The following is a 25,396-nucleotide window of genomic DNA, read 5'->3' as shown; positions in this document are numbered from 1 at the left end:
ATCATTCCTAAATATGCATTATAACTTAATGAGAGATTCTGACACTTTAAAAACCTTAACAATTTTCTAAATAGTATGAAACAAGATCATTACTTCAAAATGCATCCACAATTTCTTTGACATTTGGCAACTGACAATGCAAGGTACGCTTACATGTCGACAGGCAAGCGTAGGCATGGGGTTGACATCAGGGCTATGCTTACCTATGTAGACAGGGGAGGGCCTTGGGTCGACGGTAGGGCTCGAGGCAGATCTTACATGAGAGAAATTCCTCTTGTAGTTTCTCCCTGAGACTACCGCGGTGGGACTGGGCCATCGTCAGCCATTCTGAAACACAGACAACCATAGACTTCAGCCTAACTATGGGAAAACAGAGCCTAATGCATGCATGTTTGGTGTCGTCCCAGATTAGCCTGTGCAGATAGTATAGGCTTTCCAGGCACTTTCCACCTTAACTGGATTTTTGCTGTGAAGGGACTTTCTGTACAGGAACAATTTCATAAAAGCAGAATGAGTCATCCGTGATTATCCTGTGAAGACTGAACAGGCTAACCGGAGACATCACTTTACCCGGGGTTTTTCTGCCTATTTTGGGAAAAGGAGTCTGACTAAATTGGGAATTTTTTATCAACAAAATTGGTCATTTCGGGAATTTTTGCTTCGATGAAACGGCTCATTTGGGAAAAAATAGTGCATTTATCTTGCTTAAATAATTCAGCGGTTTAACAAATAAATTTGTTTTAATTGTTATTTTGTCCTCTTTATATAAACAGATGCAATATTGGGCATGTTCAATGTTTATTCAAGAACTGCAGTTTTGTTTTTCAGTTACAGTTACACTCTGAGATACGAACTGAACAGTCAAAACCTTAAAGCAGATATTTTTGACCAAAACAAAAACTGGTTAATCACACAAGTTATAAGACACTTCATTCTAAAAAAAAAAAAAAAAAAAAAAAAATTTTTTTTTTTTTTTTGGAAATTGGGAATTTCTTTTATAATTTCGGTTTGGGATCGGGTCCGTTTGCTTTGGGAGTGCCTCCGTTTTCCGGAGGGGCATACAGTGCTGAAAAAACCCTGTTTACCCACATGCATTTTTACTAGGGCACGGTTCAATCATTATTAAAACACTGCATTTTGCCTGTGATGCCTATAAATGAATTTCATCACATAGTAAGAACCATGTTAGCAAATCTAAAGGTACTTACAAGCGCACTGTTCAATATTCATGGGCCTATGTTGGCATCATATTTACGGCGGATCATCAGCCATTATGAACATAAAAACACCCACATTGCATAGTGTCTATGGGGCCTATCATGCTATGTTAGTATCAGATGTGACTGGGGAGGTCCTATAAGTATCTGCTAAAGTTCAATTCCATAAATGGCCAAAGACCTGGTACTGGTAATCTCCTGTTACTCACCTTCACTGGCCTGATGATTCAACATTAAGTAAGAACGCTGCTGTTTTAGGATGGAGACATGCATAGAAAAAACACATGGGCAGGGTTAACATTAAATGACCATATAACTGATTTAAAGTGGTGGGGTATTAACTTACACATAATTTATGTACATAACATTTAAACTAAACAAGAGCTGTGTTTGTCAGAAACACAATGCCCCCTATTGCGCCGCTTTGAAGCCATATATTTGACCTTTGACCTTGAAGGATGCTTTTGAACTTTCACCACTCAAAATGTGCAGCTCCATGAGATACATAAGCATGCCAAATATCAAGTTGCTATCTTCAATAATGCAAAAATAATTGCAAAACTTTAACCAAGGTTTAAGTTTTGGGACACACAATGAATGAATGAATGACACACAGACAGGCCAAAAACAACATACATCCAATCTTTCGATCCGTGGTCATAAAAAAGCTAAATTAAGCTTTAACGAATACAATATAAGGTACAACAATATTCTAACACTGTAACTGTTTCAAAACAATTCTTTATTCTAACCAATTAAATCTGACACAACCCTGTTGAACCAACCCAGGTGAAATTAAGTTTCTAAATTATCAGCAATCAAAGTCTGGATTAATCTTCAAAGTAAATAGTAGGCTTTTTCTCAAGCTGAGATTGAAGCACTTTTAATTTGATAAACAACATCAGCAGTCAATTTCTGGTTCATTAAAAAAGTTTCTCACATATTAACAAGAGATTGCCAAGCAATATGGTCCCCTACCGCTGAAACTCCACCATATTCAGATTTTTTACTTTAATTTTTTATTTGTTGCTATTGCAGCCAGAATTTTTGACATAGGAACAAAATGAAATGACGTGCATAATGTCCATATTGCTATCTGTCCATGTTTCAAGTTTTATGAAAAAAATATGAAGAAATTATCACAGGATCCAGAAAAGTGTGACAGACTGACTGACAGACAGAGCGCAAACCTTAAGTCCCCTCCGGTTTCACCGGTACGGGACAACAATCCCCTTACAATCTCTTAGCTCTTGTAACTTTGCAAAAAGACTGGACAGTCGAGAAAACCATATACTAAATAAGCTGCACTCTCGGAAAAATGGCTTAATGCATGTGTGGTACGCAAAAGCTAATCTGGGACAAAACTTTCAGCTTTAACCTTGTGCCTAACAAGACTACCTTAAACGAAAAATACCATTAAAGCCGAAAGATACAAGATATGTTACCCCAGATTAGCCTGTGCAGTCCACACAAATGTGTCTTGTTCTGTGAAAGCTGGTCATAATGCATGTGCATAAAGTGTCGTCCCAGAATAGCCTGTGCAGTCCACACAAATGTGTCTTGTTCTGTGAAAGCTGGTCATAATGCATGTGTGTAGTGTCGTCCCAGATTAGCCTCTGCAGTCCGCACAGGCTAATCAGGGATGACACTTTCCTCTTATACTTGATTTTCGGTAAGAAGGGACTTCCTTCGAACTAAAAATACCATAAAAGCGGTAAGTGTCGTCCCTGATTAGCCTGTGCGGACTGCACAGGCTAATCTGGGACGACACTTTACGCACAAGCATTAAGCCCAGTTTTCTCAGAACAAGACATATTAAATGCACATGCATTAAGCCCCATTTTGCCAGAGCAAGGCATATATGTATAGAATGCTTCTAACTGAGCTAAAGAGATGTGTTCAAAACAGAGGGTAATCTCTACTCTTTGGGAAGAGGCCCTATTGCTTTGAAGAATATTAATAGCCCTGAAAAACCTGTCTAGAAAATGAAAAAGCTGGTGTTATTTTTGATACAGGGGAAAACTGCATGATTTTAATGAAATTTTGTATGGGGAAGAGAGGCCTTTAACCCTTTGCATGCTGGGAAATTTGTTGTCTGCTAAAATATTGTCTGCTGAATTTCTAAAAATAGCATTTTCTTCGATTTTTTTCGAAGAATACTATCAGAATAGCAAACAGTTTGGATCTTGACGAGATTCTGTGGCGTCTCATCTGGATCCAAAACTGTTTGCAAAGGCCTTCAAAATTCGGTTCCAGCACTGAAAGGGTTAATTGGCCTCTGTTATATGAGGTAAAAGACAGCAGATCCCAAAACACAGATCTGATTTGAATGCAACAAACATGGCAAAATGACTACCTGTAAAATGCATTTAGAATTTTATAAGACAAGCTTCTCGCCTACCTAACCAATTTATGTTGATTATACAGCATGACCTTGTCTTGGTAAATAAACCATAGGCCTCCAGCACACACACAAACTGAATGAGGTTACTACTGGATGAAAGGCACATAATTAAGACAAAACAATGCTGGTTTCAGGTATGTTGAAATGAATAAAAAACAAAATTAATGTTTTCAAAAATCCTTAAACATTGTTGCAAAGAAGATGCTTCACAATTGAACAATTTAGTACACTTACAATATATTATTCAACGGCTCATAAAAACAAAAGCACATATCTGACAAAATAAAACCAATGCTCTGAGGTCAGAATATTTTAAGGGTAAATTGGGGGACATGAACCAAACATAAACATAGAATTAATTAATGCAAGGCCAACAGGAAACGTCTGAGTCTAGTGGGTGTGCATTTTAGTGCAGGGCTGTCCCAGGGTCATATCATGATACAAATGATGTAAACAGTGTGTCAAAACATGGCCTCAGGTGTGGTAAAGTCAACTTTCTGCCAGTTAACCCACTTGGATACCTATTTTGACGCACATGTAGTCCATTAGAAAGTTTTATTGTACAAAAGACCTGTCTTACTAAATTCAAGTTTTAAAGGCTTCATTTCCAATTCTTAGATACTGATGAGCAGCAAACAGTATAAAACCTGAACAGACTGCGAGTTACTCGCAGGCTGTTCTGGTTTTATTCTGTTTGCACATAGCCATGATTTTCACTTTTGATTCTGAGTGGGAAAGGGTTAAGAAGTCTATTTGATACTTTGCCCTCACAACAACTGCTGGTAAAATGGCTTAAGCCATGACAAGTCTTAGTGATATGCAACCATTTTTTCCCTTCATCATAAAATACCCATAAAAGGTACTTCATCAATTTAGGGAGAACCACAAAATTCCCGTTTCGGTACACATACAGGTTTTTTCTGCTATATTTCATGGAATTGATTTAGCACTGAACATACAAATCCCCTCACATGTCAAGCATGTTTCCTCTTTAAATGCCAGTTAAATGATGTTACCAATCTTTATAAGCAGTACAATGCTCAGATATGAGTTGTGACCTTTAAGCAATGCTCTGCCTAGAATTTGAAAGGGCATGTGCTCTGTTGTTTAAAGGGCACTTAAGTGTGCACAGTTACAAAGAAACATTATTCATTTGACATTATAGGTATGTACATAGTTATTTAATGAAACTTCAAACAAAAGTTGCAGTTAAATAAATTGTTAAGATAAACAAGAGCACCGCATAATGGGTACAAACGCTCGGCTGCAGGTGCAGTTTTGAATAAATGAAAGTTTGTCTGAATTTTTTTTTTTTAGAGGTAACAGTAACCTTGACCTTTGACCTAGTGACCCAAAAATGAGTGTGGCGTGTAGAACTCATTAAGGTGCATTTACATATGAAGTTTCAAAGTTGTAGGTGAAAGCACTTTGATTTTAGAGCAAAATGTCAAGGTTTTAGCATGGCAAACGCCAGACGACATGTGCAGCAAGCTGGCTATGACAATACCTCGGGTTTTCTCCGAAAACAGCCGAGCTAGAAAGGGAATGGTGGGGGTCAGAGAGGACGGGGTGGGACCTAAAGTATCAGGGTTCTGTTCCCTTCAGTAAACACCTAACTGCAGTACTATTGTGACCTTCACCTTTCAACTTGTGCACTCATCATTATGCCTTGGGATGGACACTTGGTAAGATGTCGTAAATTTGCCTGATGAAGGTACAATTTACTGTCGGGACAAGATGCATTAATCCCATTTTTTACCTTTTATCTGTACTATAACTTTGTGCCTTTGACCTTTGAGCTTGGCATACAGGTCTTGTCTTCTTCACGTGTTGAACATTTGCATGATAAATGACCATTTACTGTCCAAGCTTACAGACATGTTGTATTAAGCAAAAATACAACCTTTGACCACTAGCTAAAACCTTGACCTTTATGCTAAGGATACAGGTCTTTCGTTTGACACAAAATCTTGGCATGATGAACGTATATGAAAGGTTAATTGAAAATTGCTAGATAAAGGATGAAATACAAGCCACTTACAAGAATGGACCGATGAATGGCAGTGTCTAAAACCAAACCACCTTGTGACAGTTATATCAGTCAAGCTGACAACAAAATTGGACAACAAATGAGAGACTAATTGATTTTAAAAGAATAATATTGACACTGGATAACTAATAATGCTTTCTGAAAATGGCGCCAAGCTACCAAGCGCAAATTAACCTATTGTAAAATATGTACTAGGAATTGATAAGGTCTGTGCGAATATGGATCGGTCCCCAGTGTTTCGACCCTCATTGATCCAATCTTGGTAAAAGCAGGTCTTATTCAGTGTTTGCATCAATTATTAATATGAATTTGTGCAAACATTAATATTTCAAGGCAAATTTGCTGTGTGTTTTTTTTAAATTGGTAATTCAGCTGACATATTGTAATATGATATTAAATCAAACTTCTTTATTAATCAAAATTAAATTGCACAGTCGGCACTATTCACAACAGGGTAAAATATATAATAATATGATGGGCAATAGTAAATACATTTGCACAAGCTAACTTTTATTTGTAAACCATCAAATTATCTTTAATAATGTTCAGTTTTAAACACAGTAATCACATAACAATACAATAAAAGGAACCTTATAGCTCAATAAAAATACTTTTCATACACATGCTGGTATTAACTACATGTATTATACAGAGTTATATATTATTTTCAAATATTAATAAACTGGGTAAGCTTGTTTAAATATTTCCGCATACATTGTTAACATACCTTTGGTAAAAACTATCTACAATCAACACTGCCAGTATATACAATAAATTCATTCAATACCGTTACATGATCAGTTTTTTTCCGCAACATACTAGAGCGCCATCATGTGTTTTATATTATACGCTACAGCACCCCAGACCACAGAACAACCAAAGAAACCAGCCAAGATTACTACTGGCATACATCATATTTTACTACCTAAGAAATTAAACCCCATTTCCAACCAGCACATGTTTCGCCGAGATTTTTTTTTTATATCAGTAGGCTTATCCTTGATGCCCAAATTCATGAAAAAAGCCAATAGTAATAATAGTTTCTGGCTCAACCACAAACTTCTTTTTCAAAGAAGCTCGCAAGTCTGCCTAGAGGTTAAATCTGAGTATGGAGAAATTAAAGTACAGAATGATTTTAATTACAATTCATTTCAAAATGTCTGAACAAATATAAGTAAATAAAAAAGTGATATAATTATATTTAAACGGACCTTTTCACTGATGTTGGCATGTATGGAAGTTTGTCATTAAATGTTTTTAATTGATACATGCAAACATTGGAACTAAATAACTCCAGTACAATACAAGCAGGGGTGGCGAAATCAAATGTCCGAGTTACCCGAGTCGTACATTTGCTTGTCTGGGCAACTGATTTTTTTCAATTAAGTTGTCCGTGGACAACCAGTCGGGTCGATGCCGCATTTTCAACATTCGGCCCAACTGTTAGACAGTGTACAGACCAGTTTCTTTATTTTTACAATCAGACAGAAATAAAAGTATCAACATTAGATATTCAAAACATGTTCTACATGTACCTTGTTATTTCAGACGACTTTAATGGTAAAGATGGAACTGATGAGGTCCACATATTGGACTAGTTTGATTTGTTAAGATTATGATCAGAGCTCCAGCTAATTTTTTAAGATAAAGAGTGTTTCACTCATGACTTTTTTAGCTGATGAGTAAAATACAAAATCAAAGACTTTTGCGGGAGTATTTAAAATACTCAAGCAAAAGTTTTGATTTGTATTTTATAAAAAAATTATACATGAACATGCAGAAATTAATAATAAAGAACATCTACTATTGTTTACATAAACATGCATTTTGAAATGGCTGATCAAACAATCTGAATTGGGGCACCGTTGGTCCAATTGATAATTGCACAAAATGCGTATGCCAATTTTTATGATGATTTTGTTCACTCATCAAAAGAATAATTATGTGTAACACATGTTTAAATAACACTAGCTTTGCAAGATTAAAGGTTTGAGAAAGTCTTTATATTGTTTATAATACACTGCTATTGTCAAAGATTTTTGATAGTATAGTTGAGCCAACTAACTATAAACTTTGAATGTAAACAAAAGTCCACCAATGTCCCTCAGATAGAAGGAAAGGACTTGAAATTTTGGGGTCTATGCAAATCACAATACCGCAAAGAGGATTACAAAGTTTATTTATCTATTTATTTTTCGTGCTTTAATTTCTATTCTAATCTCATGCACATTTAAAACAAATAAGAAATTATAGTCTAGATTATCCCTGATGATCGAATGTCAAATGTTAAAAGCAAATGTTCTAACTGTGCTCCGCTGTATACGTCATACATATATTCAGTTCTCAGGTCCAGTTCTTTCCAGTTACCCGATGGAACTACACAGTACACATCACAGCTACACTTTTTGAGGTTTACTATGATATGAATGCTTCCTTCCTGTCAGTGCGTTTCTCTGTATAATTTATTTGTAGTTGTCTTTATGAAACTGATGGCCAATATTCAACTAGTTCTAGTATGCATCATACGTCTTATTAAACTTCTATCTTCTATCCCCTTTTCCATCAACTTTCTTCATCGTAATTCTTACACCAACAAAAATGGGATCTACAAGGATATAAGAATATCCATTCAGATCATTATGCTTATGATTAATCCCTTATAACAGCTTTCAATTATACCACATTTTACTACTTATCAAAATCACATGGCAATAACATACTATTTCCGTAACATCAAGCACTACAAGTTTTACAAGAAAAACAAAACAATACAGAATGATTACTACAATAATGCATATGTTGGACGAGAAAGATTATTGCTAAATAACATACCCCATTTAGATTCCTTCTATAAACACAACACTCTAGATGCCTCCACAATGTGGCCGACGATCAGAAATTCTGATGGCATCTCCTTCCAAACAACAAACGCTCTGGTCTTAAGCCCAAATTCAACTGACTCAGAAACACACAGAAAACTCTCGAACTCTGCCATACACTAACCAGGCTTCCTTGAATAAACAAAAGTATCCCCATACCCCAGACCTGACCCTAAATTTCCTATTAGATTTGACCGTATGATTTATGATTTCAGGGCTTTCAGTACTCTTGGATGTGTATCCCGCAGCCGGTTTATAGTAACATTTATACTTGCTATTCTAATTAACTATATTAACATTTACACACAAAAAAAAAACAACCCTATTTCTTTGACACACCCCCCTGCTTAAGATGAAATTCCCAATTTCTGTCTCAACCTTTTGGATTTGTGTCAAGACTAGGTTCATGACTCATGTCCCAGATTTTCGACTGAGATAATCAGCCCCGACATTTTCAGTTCCCTTTATAGCAACAACAGTGAACCGGTAAGCCTGCAAAACAAGAGCCCAACGCATGATTCTACCATTAGAATCCTTTGCCTTGTTCAGATAGACCAGTGGCATGTGGTCTGTTTCTAACAGAAACTTCTTACCATATAAGTATGTGTGGAATTTCTGTACTCCCCACACAACTGCAAGGCATTCTTTCTCAACCACCGAATAATTTCTTTCCCTTTGCAGCAATTTACGACTAGCATATGCTACCGGGAACTTACCATCCTCATGTTCTTGCAGAAGTACTGCCCCTAAACCTACATTAGAGGCGTCTGTACGTAGAATAAATGGCTTACCTAAATCTGCCATTCGGAGAATTGGTGACATCGTCACTCGTTCCTTCAATTCCTTGAATGCCCTTTCATGAGGTGATTCCCAAACCAAGGTATTGGGTTTACCTTTCTTGGTGAGGTCGGTAAGTGGTACAGCCACAGCAGCAAAGTTTGGTATGAACTTACGATAATAACCTACCAGCCCTAAGAAGGATCGAAGTTCAGTCTTGGTTCGTGGTCTTGCGGCTTGAGCTATTGCTGTAACCTTCTGTGGGTTTGGTTCCACTTTTCCGTGCCCTACTTGGTGTCCTAAGATATCAAGTCTCTCACAAGCCAACATGCACTTGCTAGGCTTTGCCGTCAGTCCAGCATTTCGCAGGCGCCCTAAGACTTCTGCAATCAACGTAAGATGCTCCTCCCATGTCTCGGTGAACAGGAACATATCGTCTAAAAAGTTATCCACTCCACTAAGGTCTTTCAGCAACAATCTCATCATTCTGCTGAAGACAGCGGGTGCGCATGCCAGTCCAAATGGCATTCTTCGAAACTGCCATAGCCCGGTGTCAGTTGCAAAGCTAGTATACTTTTTGCTTTCCTCGGAAACTGGAATCTGCCAGTACCCCTTTGACAAATCAATTCTCGAAAAGTAACGACAGTGGGATAAGCGTGCAAAAATGTCATCCTGACATGGCATTGGCTCAGCATCAAAGACTGTGACCTGATTTAACTTGCGAAAGTCCACACAAAATCTATTAGTGCCATCTGGTTTCTTCACTATAACGACTGGTGATCTATATGGTGAATCTGATGGTTCAATGACACCCATTCGTAACATCTCCTGAACTTCTTTGTTTATGGTCTCCTTCACAGCATGTGGAACAGGATATGGCCTTGAACGAATTGGATCATCTGTAGTTGTTTTAATATGGTGTTCTACTAAATTGGTTTTCCCAGGAATGTCAGTTAACACGTCTTGGAAGTCTTGAAGTAATGTTTGCAAAGATTCGCATTGTTTGGCATCTAGGTTTTCACCAAGTTTGACATCTTCAACAGATTCTGATTGTTCTATTATAGGACATTGTATCTCTTCATTAAATCGACCATACTCACTTAAACAGTCCTTCTCACCACTTGGTTCCTTGTCGTCTTCAATAATGGCCGCTGCGATATTTATCAGTAATCCAGCCTGACCAGTTTCAGCCTCATTGCCAATTCTCTCCACATATTTCTTCAACATATTGGCATGGTATGTCTTCACATGACCATTGACGTCAAGTCGGTAGTCTGATTCACCAACTTTCTCTACAATTTCATATGGCCCTTGCCACTGCATGAGCAATTTGTTTCGGTTTGTTGGCAACAGAACTAGAGCTCGCTCTCCTACTGAAAATGTTCTTTGCCTCGCTTTCTTATCGAAGTGTTTCTTGTATTTTCCAGCAGATTTCTTCAGTTCTTCTTGTGCAAATTGCATTGTTTCTGCTAGCCTTTCCTTTAGGTCCAAAACGTATTCATAAACAGTTTTTACCTCTGCACTAAGGGTTTCCTGTGTCAACATCTCTCTTAATATTTGCATTGGTCCTCTTACTGTTCTCCCGTAAAGCAGTTCAAATGGAGAAAACCCTGTGCTTGCCTGTGGGGCTTCTCTGTATGCGAACAAGGCTGGCGAAATGTACTTGTCCCAGTCCTTGGGTCGCTCTGTACACATACGCTTTATCATGGACTTCAGCGTGCCATTCATTCTTTCCACTAACCCGTTACACTGGGGATGGTATGGTGTAGTCACTAACTGTTTCATTGACAACAGCCTACTTATCTCCTTCATGAGTCCAGATGTAAACTGTGCTCCCATGTCACTAAGCATTTCTTGTGGAACTCCAACTCGAGTGAAAATGTCTACTAATGCCTCTGCAACGGTTTCTGTCTCAATGTTCTTCAATGCCATCGCCTCCGGATATCTTGTAGCGTAGTCAACCACCGTTAATATGTACCGGTTTCCTCTGTCACTAACTGGTGTAATAGGTCCAATCAGATCAACAGCCACGCGTTTAAATGGTGTATCTATTAATGGCATTTCTCCCAACGGAACCTTGGAAACTTTTCCTTTTGATGTCATCCTCTGACAGGTATCACAGGAGGTACAGAAACGTTTCACATCTGACATTACCCCAGACCAATGAAATTGTGACAGTACTTTATCCAATGTTTTCTGCATTCCTAGATGTCCTCCTAATAAACTCTCATGAGCTATCTTCATGATTTCATCTCGAAATTCCTTAGGGACAACAAGCTGACAAACAGGTTCTCCCTTGTTATGTTTTGGAGACGTAAATTCACGGTACAAGAATCCATTGCGTTCATAATACCGAGAAGTATTCAGTTTTCCACACTGCTTTACCTCTTCCGACATTGCTTGTTCCTGGGCAGCTTGAAGAGTTGGGTCACTTTTCTGTGCTTCTTGAAACATCTGTGGATTCATCCCCTTGATCTGTGTTGGCACCTTTAGCGGTTTGATTTTGCTTACCTTTTCTTTTGAAGCCTGAGCTCTTGTGACAACTGCTGCCTGTTCGTTCACCGTTTCATCCACTTTCTTCTCTTCTGATATGGTCGTATATTCTCCAATTGCAATATCTCTGATTCCGTCAATATTCCCCAATATCAAGTCGTATACTGGACTTTCAACACACATGGCAATAACCTTACCTGTATAATAAGGTGTTTCCACAAACACTTTTGCCGTGGGGAATTGTCTCACTGTTCCATCAAGTAAGACACAATTCTGAACTTTCCCAGTAAAACTGTGGTTTGGTACAAGAGACCTCTTTACCACCACTGATGAACATCCAGTATCCCTCAAGACACGAATTTGTTTTCCGTTGACCCATCCTATGCACTCCGGCATATTTTCCCGAATAGGTCCATCACACGCTGCCGACATGACAGGTAATTTGTGACCACATGACAGACTTACCTTTCCTTGGGATAGGCCACACGCCGACAAACTAGATTTACTCACCTTTCGGTCATACTTGTCTTCAGGTCTTCTTCCACCTCTTGCTGGTTCCCAGCTTTTGAAACCATTACCTGAATACTGGCCTGATAGGTTACTACCCCTATGGTTGTTTGTGCCCATGGTGTTCCGACCATTTATCCTCGGGCAGTCTCTACGTAAATGTGGTCCATTGCAAACAAAGCAAGCCTTACCTTTCACACCATCTCTAGATTCATTCCCCGTTTTGCCATTGCCCTCATGGGCCTCAATATACCGATCTGCACAATCGGCCATCTCTGTTACTGAAGCAAACTTACGCTCCTTTAAGAACACTTGCAGTCCCTTTGAGCACCCATTCAAGTATTGCTCACGTAAAATCAAATCTCTTAAACCCTCATAGGTTTCGTCAGACCCAGCCTGGCACATCCAATTGGTTAAGTAATCTCCCAATCGAATTACAAATTGAGACGCTGTCTCCCCTGATTCACATTTACTACTACGAAACTTTTCCCTGAAACCGTCTTCGTTCAGATTGAACCTTTTTAGCAGGGCATCCTTAAGTTTCTGATAATCATTAGCCTCAGCAACTGTGAGTCTCGAATACACATCCAGGGCACGCCCCTGCAACAGTGCACTCAAATTTGCACCCCAACATTCCTTCTTCCATCCAGCACTCTCTGCAAATCGCTCAAATCTTTTGAGATATGCATCCATGCTATCACGCTTGTCATCAAAATTGGGTAACTTTGGCAACTTAGCCTTAGTACCACTCTCACTAGTAGTACGACTATCACCTCTCTGTGACCCACTACGTAATCTTTCCATCTCAATTTCTCTCTCCATTTCTAATTTCTTAAATTCTCTCTCTCTATTTCTCTCTTCACGCTCATAAGCTCTTTCTTTCCTTTCTGCCTCCTCTCTTTCTCTTATAAAGGAGAGCAAAGTTTCCCCGGACAAACCGGACTTTTCACCCATTTGGAAAAGATTTTCCAAATCAGACATGGTGAAAATCAAACCCAATGAATAAGGGATTTAACAAGAAAGTTAACTCATATAGTAACCTGCTGGCCCCTTTTAACAGTTTCTCCCCTTTGCCTGACCTGACCAGTGCCTGTGACCTCACACTGACCTGTAGCAAGTCCCCTTAGAGATAACAACCCAGGTATTAACAGCACAGCACACAGAGATAAAATTTCTCTTGAATTTACAGACAAGCTTTTATTTCCTCACTGCAGTATTTCTCTGTGATAATCGAATAGCATAACCCCACCCGTACTACCAGTTTTGTCAAAGATTTTTGATAGTATAGTTGAGCCAACTAACTATAAACTTTGAATGTAAACAAAAGTCCACCAATGTCCCTCAGATAGAAGGAAAGGACTTGAAATTTTGGGGTCTATGCAAATCACAATACCGCAAAGAGGATTACAAAGTTTATTTATCTATTTATTTTTCGTGCTTTAATTTCTATTCTAATCTCATGCACATTTAAAACAAATAAGAAATTATAGTCTAGATTATCCCTGATGATCGAATGTCAAATGTTAAAAGCAAATGTTCTAACTGTGCTCCGCTGTATACGTCATACATATATTCAGTTCTCAGGTCCAGTTCTTTCCAGTTACCCGATGGAACTACACAGTACACATCACAGCTACACTTTTTGAGGTTTACTATGATATGAATGCTTCCTTCCTGTCAGTGCGTTTCTCTGTATAATTTATTTGTAGTTGTCTTTATGAAACTGATGGCCAATATTCAACTAGTTCTAGTATGCATCATACGTCTTATTAAACTTCTATCTTCTATCCCCTTTTCCATCAACTTTCTTCATCGTAATTCTTACACCAACAAAAATGGGATCTACAAGGATATAAGAATATCCATTCAGATCATTATGCTTATGATTAATCCCTTATAACAGCTTTCAATTATACCACATTTTACTACTTATCAAAATCACATGGCAATAACATACTATTTCCGTAACATCAAGCACTACAAGTTTTACAAGAAAAACAAAACAATACAGAATGATTACTACAATAATGCATATGTTGGACGAGAAAGATTATTGCTAAATAACATACCCCATTTAGATTCCTTCTATAAACACAACACTCTAGATGCCTCCACAATGTGGCCGACGATCAGAAATTCTGATGGCATCTCCTTCCAAACAACAAACGCTCTGGTCTTAAGCCCAAATTCAACTGACTCAGAAACACACAGAAAACTCTCGAACTCTGCCATACACTAACCAGGCTTCCTTGAATAAACAAAAGTATCCCCATACCCCAGACCTGACCCTAAATTTCCTATTAGATTTGACCGTATGATTTATGATTTCAGGGCTTTCAGTACTCTTGGATGTGTATCCCGCAGCCGGTTTATAGTAACATTTATACTTGCTATTCTAATTAACTATATTAACATTTACACACAAAAAAACAACAACCCTATTTCTTTGACAGCTATAATGAATGTACCACGGAAAATTACAACTATAAAAATTAACTAAAACAAGCAAATTATACTCATTTTGATTTTTTCCACATTATTTTACAAATTTAATCAATAAATGCGTTTATCATTTATATAAACATTAACAGACAAGTGTAGTTCAGCAACAGACAAGTTAAATTTCCTAAATGGTTGTCCGTGGACAAGTAGTTTTTTTAGATTTTGCCACCCCTGACAAGAATAAAAATTAACTCTTTCAGTGCGGGAACCGAATTTTGAAGGCCTTTGCAAACAGTTTGGATCCAGATGAGACGCCACAGAACGTGGCGTCTTATCTGGATCCAAACTGTTTGCTATTCTGATAGTATTCTTTGAAAAAAATTGAAGAAAATGCTAATTTAAGAAATTCAGCAGACGACATTTTAGCAGACGACAAATTTCCCAGCATGCATAGGGTTAAAGAAAGAAAAAAAAGTAAGCCTAAACTGGGCTTGAACCACTGACCCTAAGAGTAAAATTCTAACACTCAAACCACTCGACCATCTGTGCTTATATTGAAAATGGTGAATTCAATAATTTAGATAAGTAAATCTAATAGTCACACAAAATAATGATAACAATAGTACTCTCCAAATTATTCAATTGTTTTGCGTTTGAAAACACTTCATAATTTTCAGGTCTTTAAATCGTCAAAAGATGCATGTATAGTATGTTTTAGAGCATTGAGCTTATGTTAAGTATTACGCTTTCCTCACTAATATCATAACTACAACAAAAATTTGAAATCTGAAACAATGTTTTTTTCACTTTTGTCAAATTTTAAAATTTTAAACGTTAAAAGGTCCCTTAAATAACAAAAGCTATACATAATGTCCCGTAGAAGGCAGCATTTTTTTCATGTGGTGTTTCATATGTGTAACAACAAGCAGCATTGTCAATAAGTGCTCTCGTGCTTTTTTTCTTAAATGGGGTGCACATTACAAATGTAACTACATAAACCAGTCATGAGATTTTTTTCTTGATCAGCAAAATTAAAAAAAAGTTGTTAAAGTTGGCGCCGGCCGATGATCGCCGGGTCATTGTGTAGCATCGGGCGGCGTCCTGATAAATTTTTCATATCACAGTTTGTTTTATCCGACATCGGGCCCGGGAAGGAATCGAGTTGAGATCGGAAAAAGATCGGACGATCAACGAACGGTTATCGCCCGGCGTGTGCCCGACATCGGATTCATTGTACATGTATCATAACGAGCATCTTCCGGCGTCCGTCGGGCATCGTGCGGAGGCCCTCCGGCAATCAGACCGTCGCCGGCCGATGTATATACCTCTGGGAAATACCTTTACTTTTGCCGAAACCCGTTCAATGAATCCGATGTCGGGCGATCGCCAGGCGATACCCGTGCGTTGATCGTCTGATCTTGTTTCGATCTCAACTAGATTTCTTCCCGGGACCGACGTCGGGTAAAATTTTAAGTGAGACTTAAATTTAATCCGGACGCCGCCCGATGCTACAAATTGGCCCGGCTTCCGTGCGATCATCGGCCGGTCGCCAGCCCGATGAGCGGAAAAATATGTCGGCCGCTGATCGGACGGTGATCGATGTCTATTTGTGACTGAGGTATTAACGGGTGCCAACGCTAGGCTGCCGGTGCAGTTTTGAATAAATGAAATCTTGTTATTTAAAAAAAAAATTAAAGGTCACAGTGACCTTGACCTTTGAACTAGTGACCCAAAAATGGGTGTGGCGTGTAAAACTCATCTAGGTGCAGCTACATATGAAGTTTCAAAGTTGTAGGTGGAAGCACTTTGATTTAAGAGCCAATGTTAAGGTTTTAGCACGACACCTACTGCGGACGGCAAGACACGACGAGCTGGCAATGAAAATACCTCGGGTTTCCTCCAAAAACAGCCAAGCTAAAAATTAATTAGTGGCAATTAATTATTTTCCCAGACAGTACGAGCGACAATAATTTTTCAGAAAACAAACAACAGTAATTTTCCATCCAACACCTTGGTGTTGACATTCAGGACAAACTTTCACGCCATTTCACTATCAACAGATGAAAATATTTTTAGATTTGCGCAAAACAATTGCTACTTTGGATAACTCCACTGTTTATGAATAAGTAGTACAGTCATAAATACTCATATTTCAATTTGCATGCAGACTCGGTTCATAGGGAAATTAAACAAGAAATATCTTTAAAAAAGATATACGGCGTAAATAGTTTAATGAATGAGATCAAGGATAGCGAATGTCTTTTTCTGTGCAGTTCTTAGCTGCATCACACGCAGTACGGGATGTTACGGGGAGTTTTCGCGGCTTATTTTACATTATAACATATTGCTGGTCATAAACCTATAGATACAAAACAGAAAACCAAAAGAAGAATGGAAGTGAAATTTAAACATATGAGTCAACCGGCCACACGAGAAGTATCCGTATTTATAGGCGCGTTCTTCGAACAAACCTGTTTTAGTGGTTTGTCGGGCATTGCTATTTGATTCGATTATAAACAATATCAATTATCATCGTGCTAATGCTTAAAGTGATATTATGGGCATTTTGCACTGTTGAATTGAGCTGAAAAATAAAAAAAAAACACAGTCATACAGGCGTGTTATCTCAGAATGCAGTCCTGACTTGAAAATGAAAAAAAAAATCATAATTATTTTAAAGTAAAAATAGACAAAAATGTCTTTGCAGACGACAAATGGCATTTCACTCGTGAGAAAATCTACAAAGTATCATCATGAACAAATACAAGGTAAAAACGCAAGTGAAGAAAAACCAGAGTTTCAATTTGGCCTCCAAGAAACGTAAGCTTCATTTTACTTGGCCCAGTGCTAAATTGAACATACCAGCCTTGAACATGCCAATAATTTTCTCCAGACTATTACAATCAAGCAGGTGGTTGGTATACAGGCTGGAGAGCTTTCAATTATTCAAAAAAAGTCTGAAGCATGTTTTTTAATGGGAAAACTTTTCAGCTTCTTCAGAATAGACAAGCACTGGAATGGTTTAGATTTTGGAAAAACCCACAACTATGTAGGTATTGTAGGTAAAAAAGAGATGTCACAGTTAAAATCCTTTCAAAATCAAATCCTAATTCAACCTTTATTATTTTAATGAAGCTATAATCAGTAGATAAAAGGAATTATTATTTGCATCTGTATATTAGATGGGTTTTTCAAGGGGGTGGAAAACAGATAACCACTTTTAAACATTGTGATTAAAAAGGAAAAGGGGCAAGGACTATTTAGGTACTTCAATAATACTGATATAAATATTTGCAATTAAAATCAAATCACTGTCATTACATACCTGACAATTTTCTGACATAACTACACAATGTCACAAAATTCAACACACTCAGCACACCTGTCATTCCACCAACGAAAACATTGTTTGCAAGATATAAAATAGATGGCTGTTTTTTTCTTCAAATTGTCAAAGAAGACATATGTGAAACAACTTGACAAAGCAAATTCCACCGCTACAAGTTATCATAATACGGTCTTGTTCTGTGAAAGCTGGTCATAATGCATGTGCGTAAAGTGTCGTCCCAGATAAGCCTGTGCAGTCCGCACAGGCTAATCAGGGACAACACTTTCCGCCTAAACTTGATTTTCGGTAAGGAGGGACTTCCTTGAAACTAAAAATACCATTAAAGCGGAAAGTGTCGTCCCTGATTAGCCTGTGCGAAATGCACAGGCTAATCTGGGACGACACTTTATGCACATGAATTTAGCCCAGTTTTCTCAGAACAGCATATCATGCATGTGCGTATAGTGTCTTCCCAGAGTAACCTGCGCAGGCTGCACAGACTAACCAGGATGGGACTATACTTTTCACCTAGACTAGAATAATGTTTATAAAATACTTCCTTTAAACAAAGAATTCCATTATAGCAGAAAGTGTTGTCCCTGATAAGCCTGTGCGGACCGGTGAACAACACTTTTATGCACATGCATTAAGCCCCATTTTCCTAGATCAGAGATATAACAGTTACCCACCTTGCCTGGAGGCATAAATCTTATCCCAACTCTTATCAAGGGCATTCTCAATTCCCAGCCCTGGGGCGTGTGTCTGGGGCAACCCCTGTCCACTCCTCATAACGGGACCCAGCTCAGAGACCATACACTGGGGCACTTCACAAGATGCGTGTAGACCCGTAAAACCAACATTAGTATTCGTGATTATTAATCCTTCCGAGAGAGGAGGGGAATTGTTCATGGGAGCTGCTGGAAGTTTACGAAAATTTAGGTCATCGTTAAAACTGTAACCGTCACTTTGAGACCGTCTTTGCTTCCTTTCTACTTCACACTGATAACAATGAAGCCGTTCGGCTGATTTTCCACGACATTTACGACCTGAACAGCATCGACTGTTACAGGAAGTGCTACCAGACATTTGCGGAGTCCCACCTCTCACTTTTTCCGAGCATGCCTGACACAGATGAACGATTCCAGTGGGAAGCCCTGACTCTGTGGACCAGGTCACACGGTCCATTGCCCCCATGGATATTGATGATGACATGGGTTTTCCAGTTGCCACAGTACAGGTCAAACGTCCGCATTTGTCTACGGCTTTTCCGCCACTGTTTCGAAAATTCGAAAATCTCATAGACAAACTGCGGCCGACTGACATTTTCTTTTTTTTGTCGTTTTTCACACTTTTATCCATTTTGAATTATTTCTTATTTTGATACTTAAAAGATAGTAATCCAATCAACGCAATAATCCTCATATTCCATTAACTTCAACAGGTTCATTGTACAATTGCAAATGCTTAAATATTAAATTTAGTTCAACTTTATTACATGGAACAAAATACTGCACTGCTCTGTGTGTATCTATGAAACAACAGTAACAATTTTCAGCCAGAGATAGGCTATGTTTTACAACCCCAAAGCTCACTTAAATACATAATTTACCAATTTAGGAGGCATGAGAAAATATCACTGCATTTATTTTTACACTGACATTTCCAAAATTCAAGCACTCACCTAACGAATATCCACTACTATCCACAAGATGGAGAAATCTAAGACTTAAATAGAAAAAATTCCTTTTCCAATTTTTACCAGTATTTATTTTAGAACAACAATTTTACCAGCTTCTTTCTGCTAACCACGCAAACACAATTATTCTACTTCACAAAATACATAGAAAACAACTGCGGTTGACATTTCAAACAAGCAGAAACTCGATAGAAGCCACTGGATCATAATGGCATCTCCAAGCAAAAGCCTCAAGATTTGATTTCCCTAATTGGATAAACGCAAAGACTTACTAAGTCATCTTACAATGCAAGTGGAAATCACCGATAAGAACAGACACAGTGTTTTCCAATGTTCAAGGCCGCAGGCCGTGTTGTGCGAAGGTAGAAATTCCCAAAAGCCGTCACAAAATCCATTACAAATGTGATTATCACACTCGAGACAGACCTGGTAAACTCCATAAACAGAAGATACCGATATAATTATAATGGTAATTTTGTTGGGCTGTTGACAATTTTCCCTGCAAATCAATTACTGTCTTTTTCTGGCTATAGATCCGTGCTCTAGGCCTAATGAGCTATGAAGAACACATTTCTACCACGTCAGTATGGAATCCTATAGAACTAACTAATTTATTAGATGCCATCAAATATTTATCAGTGCTCGTTAAAAATTATTGCCATTTCCTCGTGAATTATTGCATGAAAGCAATCATTTTGATTAATGTTTGTCTGCATGCACTACGCAAGACAAAACATCCATTGAAGACCTAAAATAAATTGTTAATAATTATAGTCTTAAACAGCTGTAATAGCTCATCCAGCAGTGGTTAAGATTTATACAGTTATTATATAAAAGTAAAAAAATAAGAAGAAGTTGTGATTTGATTTAATTAGCTTTATATATTGTTGTTAAACTGTTTCGCCCTTGTAAATTGTGAGCTTTTAATAAATTTTATATTACAAAATAAATAATATAATATTGATTAACATAATTTCTTTTTGAAATTATCTCTGACATTTTGCCTAGCTGATTTAAATTCAGACTTAAAACCATGCTATAGTTAAATTTATGTACATGTAAAATCGATTCACATCGTTGCTACCTATAAACCAGATGTTATCTAGTGTGCCCATGACATATATTTTCAGTCATTAAAGTGCTGGAAATTTGTAATAAACATTTGGAAATATATTTGACCTCTATAGAGTTCACAAGGTTTGATGATAGCCATATTAATTAAACTGCCACGCCCCATAGCCGCCATATTTTAAACCGACTGTAAACATTTTTAAACTTTGAGATAGTATTTAATTGGGACAAAGGGGAAGTTTTATAATGATTCTGTAAAAAAAACAAGGGCTGTTTGTAAAACATGCATGCCCCCCTATATGGGCTATAAGTTGTAGTAGCAGCCATTGTGTGAATACATTTTTTTGTCACTGTGAACGGTGGTGGTGGTGGTGGTGTAGTAGTAGTAGTAGTAGTAGTAGTAGTAGTAGTAGTAGTAGTAGTAGTAGTAGTAGTAATAGTGGCGATGGCGGAGGAGGAGGAGTAATAGTAGTAGTGGTGGTGGTGGTGGTGGTGGTGGTGGTGGTGGTGGTGGTGGTGGTGGTGGTGGTGGTGGTGGTGGTGGTGGTGGAGGAGGAGGAGGAGGAGGAAGAGGAGGAGGAGGAGGAGGAGGAGGAGGAGGAGGAGGAGGAGGAGGAGGAGTACTACTAGTAGTAGTAGTAGTAGTAGTAGTAGTAGTAGCAGTCGCAGCATTACAATACCAATACTTAAGAATGATCAAATGGGAAAAGGTAACCTAGCACTGGCATTAAATATGGGGCTCATTTACAGGTCAGATTTGGAATCTCTGCTGTAAAATGAGATTTTGAATGAATTAAAGGGAGGCAAATCTGTAATAAAAAGAACATGCATAAACCGTAGTTGTTTCCCTTGTTTGAACCATGCTAAATCCTTATGCCTATTTCCAGTTTTTGTGACCTTCACCTGTGACCTTTGACCTAGTGACCTCAAAATCAATAGGGGTCATCTGCAAGTCATGATCAATGTACCTATGAAGTTTCATGATCCTAGCCCCAAGCGTTCTTGAGTTATCATCCGGAAACCACCTGGTGGACGGACCGACATACCGACCGACCGACCGACTGACCAACCAACCACACATGAGCAAAGCAATATACCCCCTCTTCTTCGAAGGGGGGCATAAAAATATTCTAGAGAGATCACAGTCATGCTTTTCTGAACAAGGCCAAGGTATCATTGAGAAAAATGTTCTGATCATCAAGTTTCATTAGGATTGGGTAATAAATGTGGTCTCTAGAGTGTTCACAAGGTATATGTTGACACCGAAAAAGGTATAACAAAAGCTTTTTTACTCTTTAAATTGGGGTCCAATTTGAGCCCTAAATTGCTTAAAATAAAAACTGAGATAGGCTTACCAGGTTTGAGGAAAATAATTATGCATACAGCTGTCAAGGTTCATCATTTTGATTTCATAAACATACCTAATGGAATAACCATTGTAATGGCAAAAGCCAATGAGTTAAGAGCTGCAGTCAATATCCCTAATTAGATCATGGACACATGTCACAATAAAACAGAGTAACCAATTGTACCCTGAAGGATTTCCTTGAGCCACCAACCCATAGCAGAATTAAGGAGCTATTTCCCAAAGAAATTCCACATAAATCATAAGTGAATAAATAGCCAGGACTTTATCACAGAAGCAACAGCTTAATAAACCGCTGACAAGTCCATCTGGTGTTTAATAAATCAGAGGTTTTCCATTTAATCTCTTCTAACAATAATTCACAGAAATTGCTTTACCAACAAAAACAAAGAAAAACTGATTACACAAATTCAAGCTAAAATAAAAGCTTCACATAAATACTGAAGCTTGAATTTCATAAGAATATTTCAAATAGCTCACATATCAAGAAATACTGACAAGAATTCCTTAAATGAAGAACAAAACATATTAAGTTCTGGATCTTCCCTTTTTCCTAGAAGGACTTTTTAATTGCCAAATCAATACCCAGAGAACTCTTCAAATAGCTTCCTTTGGAGAAAGCAAAACAGCCAAATTTCAAAGAAGCCTTTACTAAATTATGTATAATTTACGCACAGCATCATAACTGTTTGATGCTCCACTCCTTGAGGCCAATCCTTTGATCCAGGTCTAAGAATCTGTGAGTTCCAGGAAAAAGTCCTATCCCAGTATATATATATTCGATGAATAATACCACATTCAGTGAGCAATTGTGTCTTGTTCTGTGAAAGCTGGTCATAAGGCATGTGCGTAAAGTGTCGTCCCTGTTTAGCATGTGCAGTCCGCACAGGCTAATCAAGGACGACACTTTCCGCCTAAACTTGATTTTGGGTAAGGAGGGACTTCCTTGAAACTTAAAATACCATTAAAGCTGAAAGTGTGGTCCCTGATTAGCCTGTGCGGACTGCACAGGCTAATCTGGGACGACACTTTACGCACATGAATTAAGCCCAGTTTTCTCAGAACACGACTCATATATATTCGATGAAAAATACCACATTCAGTGAGCCATTGGTCCAAAATATGAGGCTTGTTCTTGGAAAACTGGGTTTAAAGTAATTAATGTCCCAGATTAGCCTGTGCAGTCTGCGTAGGCTAATTAAGAAAGACATTCTGCTTTTAAAGGGTTTGACAATAAAAGAAGGTCTCTTCTAAAGAAAAATCCAGTTAAGGCAGGTGCAGACTGCACAGGCTAATCTGGGACGATACTTTACAAACATGCATTAAGCCAGGTATTCCCAGAAAATGGCTCATCATGGTAACCATCAAACCATTACATGATGCAACATATATGCTACAACTTTGTTTTCTACCATTAATAATATTTTACCAGTACACTAAAACCCCACAAATGCTTTCAGCTCCTACAATTTTCTGTTTGACTTTAACCCATTCATGCCTAGCGTCCTGAAAAAAGAACATTGCAAACAGCGTAAACCCAGATGAGACGCTGCATGATGCGGCGTCTCATCTGGGTCTACGCTGTTTGCTTAAAGGAATTTCTGTAAGAATTGTTCTAAATATAGAATAAAATATACTAGACATCCCTAATTTTGGAAATAAATTGATCCAACTTAGGATGGGAGAGTCCACTAGGCATAAATGGGTTAATGCCTGGTTGTACTAAATTCAGACAAAACTAGAGCACTTATTTCTTTTGTGCTTATTCAAACTACAGTTTCAAAAAAAAATTACACAGTTCAAATCCAAGATATCACTCACACTAAATACATCACTATACAATAGTATTATACACTTTAGATCCAATTTATTTCAAGGACCTTAATACAGGGTTGAGTGTTGGAAACTGTTATATCTGATAAAGAAATATTAAACAGATACACTTTTATGACACCAAACCAAATCAGTTAAAATAACTTTGATAATAAAATGGCACATTCAATTATCCCTTCCTTGGGAATTTAATACAGGACATCAATCATCATAATTTTATCTTATCACAGTTAAATATAATAACCATCCACACATTAATTGGCTAACTCCTCTTCAATATCACCAGTGTATAAACAAATCATACATTTCAAATTTTAGCACAGCACAAATCTCTCAAAACCTATTCGATCCTCTCTGAATTTATGTTTTAATACCAGACCACATATCCCTCATTATTATAATGGAAACTTTTTGAACAAATTCCAAGGTTTCACAAACACAAATAGCAGCAACAGGAAGTCCTGGTTAGCTGGAGGATTGATTCATTTTTTCCTGGAGAGGCAATGAGTGCTCTTAATAAGCATTCAATCACTCTGATGATATGGCATTAATCAACCATTAGATCCGCTTTTTTCCTAGATTGGAGTAATTGGATAACAAGGAAATGATTGCAGATTTCTTCTCTCCCTATCTTTTTTTTCATTCCTAAATTTGTTACTGGACTGTGCACAACAGTTGCAGGGGAAAATGTAGCAGCTGCATACCTAATTTACAACCAGACAAATATATATCAGACTTTGAAAAATATTTTTCAAGGTAATTATTTATCTCTTCTTTTTCAGAAGTATACAGTCAAATGCATCAGAAACAAGAGGACCTGACAGGCCTTAGGTCACTACCCTGAGACCCTTAAGAAACTGAACAGTTCTGAGCAGCTTTTGAGAGAATGTTAAAGCAAGTTCATAATCATTGGGCAGAAAATATTGACTTAAGAATGCTCACAAGGATACCCTATATCCATATCAGAAAAACTGGCCCCTCTTTGTGGTCATACACCATACACAGTTGTCCCTTTGCTATATATTTTCAGAATATATATTATGTAGGATATTTTGCTTTCAAAGAAATGAGTTGTCACAGACTGGCAGACATTTAGCCTGCAAGTGTTTTGCAAACTAGGCTTCAGCCATGCAAAGACTTGCAAACAAACACTCAATATTTTATGGAACTGCAAAGGTTTTGCAATTCAAACACTTCAAGAAGATCAAAATAATGTGTGCCAAGGCGTTTAAAAATTGAACTTTAAATACTGATTCTGCAAAGCTTATACAAACATAATAAACAATATTGTTTCTGATTTGTTAATTGGTCAAAATGTCAAATCCTAGCATAG

General features: G+C 37.8%; 1 protein-coding gene and 1 long non-coding RNA gene across 3 annotated transcripts in view; both read right to left on the bottom strand.

The window, feature by feature from the left end:
• Positions 1–25,396, bottom strand: part of LOC127836362 (uncharacterized) — a 501,905-nt gene that overhangs the window by 40,446 nt on the left and 436,063 nt on the right. The window lies entirely within an intron of this gene.
• Positions 1–25,396, bottom strand: part of LOC127836352 (tyrosine-protein kinase SRK2-like) — an 82,136-nt gene that overhangs the window by 40,446 nt on the left and 16,294 nt on the right. Inside the window, exons 1-2 of one of the 2 annotated variants that reach the window (XM_052362939.1) lie at positions 18,787–19,595; positions 204–327 (exon numbers count right to left, since the gene is read on the bottom strand). In XM_052362939.1, the coding sequence (XP_052218899.1) occupies positions 204–327; positions 18,787–19,456 (794 nt within the window). In that variant the 5' untranslated portion in view covers positions 19,457–19,595. Of the gene's footprint in view, positions 1–203; positions 328–18,786; positions 19,596–25,396 lie in introns of those variants that run through there. The other variant, XM_052362940.1, reaches the window with a different exon arrangement.

Source organism: Dreissena polymorpha, chromosome 6 (assembly GCF_020536995.1).
Source record: "Dreissena polymorpha isolate Duluth1 chromosome 6, UMN_Dpol_1.0, whole genome shotgun sequence".
In the NCBI taxonomy this organism is placed as follows: Eukaryota; Metazoa; Mollusca; class Bivalvia; order Myida; family Dreissenidae; genus Dreissena; species Dreissena polymorpha.
Note: the sequence above shows the minus strand (reverse complement) of the source record. Positions and strands in the feature narration are given on the sequence as shown.